This window comes from Lathyrus oleraceus, chromosome 2 (genome assembly GCF_024323335.1).
Source record: "Lathyrus oleraceus cultivar Zhongwan6 chromosome 2, CAAS_Psat_ZW6_1.0, whole genome shotgun sequence".
Taxonomy (NCBI): domain Eukaryota; kingdom Viridiplantae; phylum Streptophyta; class Magnoliopsida; order Fabales; family Fabaceae; genus Lathyrus; species Lathyrus oleraceus.
Genome location: NC_066580.1, coordinates 323,449,350 through 323,458,145, shown reverse-complemented (window position 1 = coordinate 323,458,145; position 8,796 = coordinate 323,449,350). Strand labels below are relative to the sequence as shown.

Sequence of the window (8,796 nt, the reverse complement as noted above, 5' to 3'; positions counted from 1 at the left end):
AAGATTAGGGAGTGTTGTCGCAAACTCTACTGGCATACGACTAAAGCAATTTAAACCCCACGATGCCAACATGCTCACACAAAGAAAGCAAGCCTAAAAATAGAAAATAATTGGCCCACCCCCTCTTGGTAGCTAATCACTCCAAAGGAGATGGTGAGCCCGCCAATGCATAGACCACGAATTAGGTTCTTACTTAGAAGAATAGGAAGGGGTACCAACCCTTAGTTGGGCAAGATCCCCAGAGGCGTCCAATAAACTTCGAGCAAAACTCTGATGAAAAGTTGAGTCCTAGAGAAATGGACCCGAAACTAAAGATAACACCACAAATTGGATAAAATATGGATAAATAGTATTATTTAAATAAATAGATGAGATTATGTGTCATTTTTATTCTTAATTGATTTTCTCTCTCCTCCATTATTAAAATAAATAATTTAAATTAAAACATAATATTTTTTTACTATCAAAATTCTCTCTCCTCTCACCCATTTATTTAAATATAATGGTGCAGATTAATTCTCATGTTCTCACATAAAAATAACATTCTCATAGTATACGTCACCTATTGCATAACAAAAACGTCAATAGAGACCATTTTCCCATCCTCAATGCCTTGATTGAAACGAACTCGATCTTGAGACATGAATTCGGGATAAAAATAGTCCACTTGCTTCAAAGCACTTCGGGATAAAAATAGTCCACTTGATTGAAACAAACTTGGTCCTGAGAGACATGAATTCGAGATTCTTCCAGATATTTTTCCAACTCTTTAATCCTTTTTTGAGCAAGATTCTAGACCCATGTGTTAGAAGATGCCGGAACAGAGGTCAAAACCTCATTCTTCTCGCCCACCTCCCGGGCCAACCGTTATTCCTTTTCTACCAAAGTACCAGGCTACTTAAAAGATTCCACATCAGCTTCTATGGCAAGTAACATGTTGAAATCACCTTGGAATTCTTTCAAATACCGGTCCCGCTCAACTATAAGATCATCGACCCGTTCATTGAGCCTCTTTCTTTCTCGTTGAAGATGGTCAAGTAAGAAAACTTCTCCTTGACCAACAGCTCCGAATGCTAAAATACCTAACACCCAACGAGTATCGAAAAATAACTAGGCCAATTCCTTTTTCCAAGATTATTCAAAAATACCCAAGAAACAGGAAAAATCTTCATCAAAGATTGAATATTTGAATTCTCTATCCGTCTATGGGCCCAGACGAGCTAGCAATACTAGATTTTCCCCACACTAGCAGTGGCATGCCCTTCTAATAAGAATAAGCCAAATATGTTTATGAAAAGGCTTTTATATCTGTATATCTTCCACCTCTACAGTGGAAGCTAACCTCATATTGTGGTTTGGATGGAAGAATCTCAGACTTCCATCTAAAATGGAGGAGTAATTGTGTGAACGACCTGCCCGACAATTGTACTAGAAGATGTTTCATTATGTGTTCCAAGGTGGAGCCTCCCCAATAGAAAAGGTGTTAGGGATTTCAACAAAAGGAGCAGTCGCCCAAATCTTTCCCTTTAATTTTTGTATGACATCCTCATTCTTCATCACATCTACACGGTTAAGAAAATAAGCATCGAGAGGGGTTTAAGAAAAAGAAACAAGGAAAATAGTGCTCTGGTGCCACTTACCAAATAATTTCTTCGTCTGCCCCTTTGATTTCACATCCACCAGCCAGCGGGTGTGAATACACTCCTTCGCTCAGTTTCTCAAAGCGCTACCGATACAACCAAGCTCCTTGCAAAAAGCCACCAACTAACTTTTTAAGTATAATTCCTCCAAGGATAAATTATCTTCCTTGTAAGTATACAAACTAGCCCCCATCAAGTAGTGGATCTTAGTCCAATACTTATGGGAGATGTATGAACAAGCAGAGGATGAACCAATGTCCAAGTGGTAGATCTTCGTATGCGCTTCCTTGGTCAAGTGAACAACCACGTAAAAATGATCTTTGAAATATTTCATGCTTTTAGAATAAGCTTCGAAACATCAAAATAGTTGCCTCAAGAAGAAGAAAAAACAAAACAACTGCATAGTTAGGGTTGTTTTGAATCTTAAAAATATGGAAAAACAACGTCATAGTCGACTTACATCCTTTATACTCACACCAGTATTGAAAGACTTTGAAGAATGCCCAACTCATGGGATGCACTATGAAGGGCGCAATTAATAGATGATTCAGTACGCTGAGTTTAAATTCGTTGAAAGGGAAATGGTAATTTATGATGGAGAAGTATTCCTTGAAAGGGATATCACATCTATTATATCTCATACGGATCCTCTTATATTCACATGGAGGAAATACCCCTCAGCGGTTGCGTAACCCACAATCGTTAAAGCTTGATCAAAGGCACTTTTTTGCGAGCAAAGGAAGAAGCAATCCCTAATATGTTGGAATCAAACCAATCGCATGAAGTATCCTTACTAGCTCTCTTGGTCGATACTTACATTATCACCATGATTAAAAAATATATATCGTTAAAAAGAATAATGGACCAATGCAATGCAAAAGGAAAGAGAGACCTAGTCTTCAAGCTCATAAGAAATGACCAATGCAACATGTAAATCTACTAGCGGCAAGCAAAATCGTTGAGTTTGATTCAACACCTAAAGAAACACTTCCAAGAAAAATCCATAGAGGAAACAAAGACATTATCTTCGCGAATGGGTTATAGTAAAAAAAAAAGGCAAGAGAATGCTTCAAAATTTCATTTATACTTTATTTAGGCACCTAAGATTATACGATACACTATGCACTACCAACGATTGAGATCTTCTCAAAAATGACTTAGAAGCACTCAAACACTCTAAAGAATGTGAAACTTCATTGCTAGCTAGCAAGTAAAGGCGTGTTAATCACTCCCAACGTCACATTGCAAGTTCCAAAATAGGCATTCAATGCGCCCATTCCCGAGACTAGCAATAACCTATCCGAGAACTCCACGACCACGGATATTATGGCCAGAAAATAATACACATTAGAAACCCTCGTCCCACAAAGCAGAGACAAGGGCTTATGGGCAACTATTATTGTGCAGTCGCAAGGCTTATGAGGCGAAGGTCCAAGTATAAGGCAAAATTTTACCATGCAAGGAACATGTACTCATCTTGTTCTCCGCATCGTAGAATATGCTTCACGAAGATGCGATGCTAATCTTCCCAAATCAATCTAACGACTGACCGTATCTCACGTCATTCCACACACATGTAGTTACCAACTATTTCCCTTATTTAAAGAGGAAAACGCGTCCTACATAAGTATTCAAATCATTTTCCATCTAAACATCATTTCTCACTTTATTAATTTGAGCTTTGAAGTATTAATCATACATATCCATCTTCTTTCCACCGTATCAAAAACTTAGAACCACCATAATAATTTATGATATTTTTCGATATTCATCTAATTCCATAGTAAACTATATATATATATATATATATATATATATATATATATATATATATATATATATATATATATATATATATATATATATATATATATATATATATATTATATATATATATATATATATATATATATATATATATATATATATATATATATATATTAGCGAGATTAATTCATTTTTTGTATGCACATTTGATTTAAGAAGACAATCTATTATTTGTTCTACTCCCTCTATACATTAAAGAAAAGCAATTAAAAACGAAAGGGAAATACACAACTAGTTTTGTAATTTTTTAATCTTTAATTTAATTTTAAAAATTAGAATAATTTTGGACAATCTGTCTTTATATTTATTTGATTGACTTGAACACTAATAATTCAAACAAACTCGTATGACCCAAAAAAAAAAAATAAAGTAACCTAATTAAATAATCTAAAATTCATATAATTAGCCAACCCAAAGCCGCAATTGTATTTATTTTCTCCAATCTCAACGCTACATTATTGTCAACATCACTGCATGTCGGCTCCCTCACTCCAAGCAACTTCAAAAGCACCTTCCCTTTCCATTTTCAACGTCCACGCGTCACTTCCTCACACACTCCTTTTCATAGATCCAAAAACTACACGTGTCACAACCTCATAATCTCAAATACAAAACCATCACCAAATCATATCTCAACACGTGTCCCTCCAATTCCTCTCCTATAAATACCCAAAACTCACTTTACAAAATTTCAAACACACAATCCATACACAACCCTTTTAATCAGTTTTTCTCTTTTTTCACTTTCCATGATCCCAACAACAAACGGGTCGGGTCGTCGGGTATTCAATTTCCCGGCGGTTCATCCATATGCAAACATCGCTCTTTCCACTCTTCTCACTTCCCTCATCACTCTCTCCGAAGATATTTCCAATTTCCAACACAAATTCTTCTCTTCCAATAAACGAAACTCCAGAAACGCTATTCGTTTGGTTCATCTTCTCCAACCATTCCTTCATGATATCCGAGAAAATCACTCCAATCTTCCATCTCCGGCGACGCTTTGTTTCACAGAGCTTCATTTCATCTTCCAGAAGCTTCTATTCCTGATGGAAGATTCAACCAGAGAAGGTGCAAGGTTGTTTATGTTAATGGAGTCGGATCGGGTTGCAACAATGTTTCGGGTTTTCTTCCAATCCGTTGCAACTGCACTTGATGGTTTTCCTTTTGATGCTGTTGAGGTGTCTGTGGAAGCTAAAGAGGATGTTTTGTTGTTGATGAAGCAAGCGAGGGAGGGAAGGTTTGAATTTGAGGTTGAGGATGAGGTCGTAGTGATGTGTGTTATGAATGTCTTGAAGCTATTTGAGAAAAGGGCTGCTCCGGAAAAGTTTGATATGAAACGTGTTCTTGATTATATTGGGGTTGTGAAGTGGAGTGAGGTTAATAAAGAGGTGAAGTTTTTGGATGGTGAAATTGAGTTTGAGTGGTTGAATGAGAAAAGTAAAAAGGTGGGTTTTTTAAGTAGTTTGATGGGGTTTATGAGTTATTGTAGATGTATGGTGATGGAAATTGTGAACTTTGAAGAGGGGGAAAGCAGGATGAAAATTGATACAAGAGTAGAAACTGAAATGATTTTGAGTTGTGTAAACTCAGATGATTTTCGATGTCCAATCTCTTTGGAATTGATGAGTGATCCTGTCAATATACAAACAGGTCATACTTATGATCGTTCTTCAATTCTCAAATGGTTTAGAAGTGGAAATGCAATGTGTCCAAAGACGGGTAAAAGTCTTAGCAGCGTTGAATTGGTACCCAATTTGGTACTAGGGAAGTTGATTCAACAGCACTGCAATGTCAATGGCATTCCTTTTTCTGATTCGGGTCATCGGAATCGGGACATGACAAGGACAACGCAGCCTGGAAGTGAAGCTGCAGAGGGAGCAATGAAGCTCTTGGCTGGTTTTCTTTGTGGATGTCTTGACAACGGAAATGTGGAACAGAAGAGCCGTGCTGCATTTGAGGCAAGAGTTCTTACCAAAACAAGCATTTTTAGTAGGTCTTGTTTGGTAGAAGCTGGTTCAGTTCCTCTTTTGTTGTTGTTGTTGGCATCAAGTGATTCATCAGCACAAGAGAATGGTATTGCAGCCCTTTTAAACCTCTCAAAATACACCAAAAGTAGAAGTGAAATGGTTGAAAATTGGGGATTAGAAATGATTGTTGGTGTCTTAAACAAAGGGATAACGATCAAAGCTAAACAACACGCTGCAGCGGTGTTGTTTTACCTTGCTTCAAATGCCGACCATGGTAACTTAATCGGCAAAGAGCCAGAAGCAATTCCCTCATTGATCAGTCTCATCAAAGATGGCACTGATCGAAGTGTAAAGAATGGTTTGGTTGCAATTTTTGGCCTCCTAAAAAGCCATGAAAATCGCAAGAGGATACTTGCTGCTCAAGCAATTCCTTTGTTAGTTAACATCTTAAAAGCAAATGAAAAAGAAGACTTTGTCACAGACTCACTAGCAATTCTAGCAACTCTTGCAGAGAAAAGTGACGGAACAATGGAAATCCTTCGTTTCGGAGCTTTGCATGTAGCCGTTGAAGTTATGAGTCCTTCCTCCACTACTTCAAGATTAGGGAAAGAACATTGTGTGTCTTTGTTGCTTTCTCTATCAATGAATGGAGGAGAAAATGTGGTTGCTCATTTAGTGAAGAGTTCTTCTCTTATGGAATCTTTATATTCACAACTAAGTGAAGGAACTTCTAGAGCAGGCAAAAAGGCAAGTTCTCTTATAAGGGTCCTTCATGATTTTTATGAAAGGGGATCCTCTAACTACAAGACATCAGTTATTCCACGTGAACAATTCATTCATGTATGGTAAATTTATTAAGCCCGGTATATTTTTTCAGCCCGGGTATTCTTTGATTTGTTTTTAGTGATATTGTGAATTGTAGATATGGTAATACTATATAAATTTTCTTCACCTTTTGTTTATTTATACTTGATATGAATTAGCTCATGTTTTAAAGAGCTAATTGTTTAATCTGCTTCTGTTTTTAATGATGAAGCTTGTACAAATGATTGTAAATATTTTTCTGTATTAATCAAATAAGATTGTAATCTCTATTGAACATTCATCAATAAAATTGTTCTTCATTTTTTTCTTTTGTTCTAATTAATGTTGTAAAAATCGAGATTTGACATAAGATCCGAAGGGGAGAATAAGATCGTAAAATATAAAATCGTAATTAAAATCGGAAGATTTTATCCAATTAGATAGGGGATATCAAGGTTGTAAAATATAGAATCGTAACTAAAATCGTAAGATTCTACCAAAATAAAAATAATTATAAAAAGTATATTATATTAGACATAGATATCGAAGTTTTGCAACTCTGGATGTGCATTACTGTAAGATCCCACCGTTGAGTTGGTGTCTTGTTTTTTAGTCTCTGTTGAGCTATTTCACTCCCAAAGAACCACTTTTTACTCTTAAAATACTCAAGTTGACGATCAATTTTATTCACGACATTCATATCTTCTCTCATCATTCTTTCTAAACATGCATACGTCTCTTGCTTCACTTCATTATAAACTTTGAAATTAGATTTGTAATGCAACATTGGATTGACAAAAATAGCATGCAGCATGCAAAGGCTTTGCATGTGCAATTGTTTGTCCCATCTTTTATCAATAATTTTTCATAAAGGTTGGTAAATAAATAATCAAAAGATTAAATTAGTCATAAATAATTATTAATATACTATTTATTTTGAATAAATCAATAGAAGAAAATTTATTAAACTAAATATTTTTTTCTTACTACACTAATTAGTTTGTATTTTCTCTTTTACTTGATCCATTGATTCATAGATATAGCCCATGGTTGGCTTTTCATCATAATCCACCGTACCCAAAGCACCTTTTAGACAAATAATCAAATTCTTCCAAAAGTTTTTGTTTGGTGACTATATTTTCACCCAATTTCCTGTCTTTTGTCTTAACAAATTGACTATCCTTTCATTGATCGAAAGTGAACATCTTATACAACTCTCCCATCTTTTCATTCAAGCAACCCAAACACAAGTAAGGTGTTGCAAAACGATTGATTTCAGGGCTAATCAACTCACCTCCTTCCATATAATGATGCCACAAAGTTATAAGATAAGTCTTAGCATAAATGTAAGTTGTGATCCTTTTACTTGAAGCAATAATCTCTTTAAGCAATAGGTTGTCCAAAAATTCCTAGTTCTCTTTTCCATCAACATTTGTACAACCAACTTATAATTTGCAGCATTGTCCGTTATAATTTGGACAAACGTTTTTTCACCCACTTCCTCTAGAATGCCATCCATCATTTTGAAAATATTATTTGTTGTCTTTGAAATGGAAGAAGGATCAATTGATTTTAAAAAATAAAGTTATCATAGGACTATTTATCAAAAAATCAATGATAGTCTTCCTCTTTTGGTCGGTCCATCCATCAATCATGATTGTATAACCAAACATTTTTCGAACACCTTTATGTTCCACTAATATGCTATTTATATCCTCCACTTTTTTATTTAAATGGTTACCTTGAATGTCATGGTAAGATGGTGGCTTATATCATTTACCAAATTGAGCAATCATATCACACATCTATATAAATTCTTCATCTTTTACAACATTAAAGGAGATAACATTGTTGTAAAAATAAGTTACAACTTGTAGGTCAGTGTCCTCTTTCTCTTTTTTCTTAAAATCATTATTGACAGTTGATTGAGAACTTGCCCCTCTCTTAAAAATATTTGAAACACTCGAAGACTTAAAGTTCTCTTCTTTATGAGGTTGGTTTGCAATTTATGGACAATGTTTCACATTTGTTGACGAACTTCATCCAGAACAGATACACACGATTTGACATTTATATTTGTACAACTTAAAAAACACACCATCAGAATATTCATTATGACAATAGTTGCCCTTAATTCTTTTTGTTCCTTTCACAGCATTATCATATTGTCATCTCGCGTCTTATCTTTGACGATCAGCATTTTTTACAGCATTTTTACTCCCAAAATCTGAACACTTGAATTTGTTGGAGGAGAAGTTGAAGGAGAAGGATGCATACTACTACTATCACCATATCTCCCAAAGCACACAAGTAACCTAAATATTAAAAAAAACATTTTTGTCAATAAATAATTTAAAAAAAAATATATAAATACATAAAAAAATTATCAAAATATAATATATATATATATATATATATATATATATATATATATATATATATATATATATATATATATATATATATATATATATATATATATATATATATATATTAAAAGTAATAGTAAAAAGAAAGTATATGAAAAAATGAAAAAATAAAAATAAAACTAAACA

At 34.4% G+C, this 8,796-nt stretch overlaps 1 protein-coding gene across 1 annotated transcript; it reads left to right on the top strand.

The window, feature by feature from the left end:
* The first annotated feature begins 4,166 nt into the window (after positions 1–4,166).
* On the top strand, positions 4,167–6,399 carry LOC127119335 (U-box domain-containing protein 18). The gene has a single exon (XM_051049556.1). It carries the CDS (start codon positions 4,217–4,219, stop codon positions 6,284–6,286), a length of 2,070 nt encoding a protein of 689 aa, XP_050905513.1. The 5' UTR covers positions 4,167–4,216; the 3' UTR covers positions 6,287–6,399.
* Positions 6,400–8,796: the final 2,397 nt, after the last annotated feature.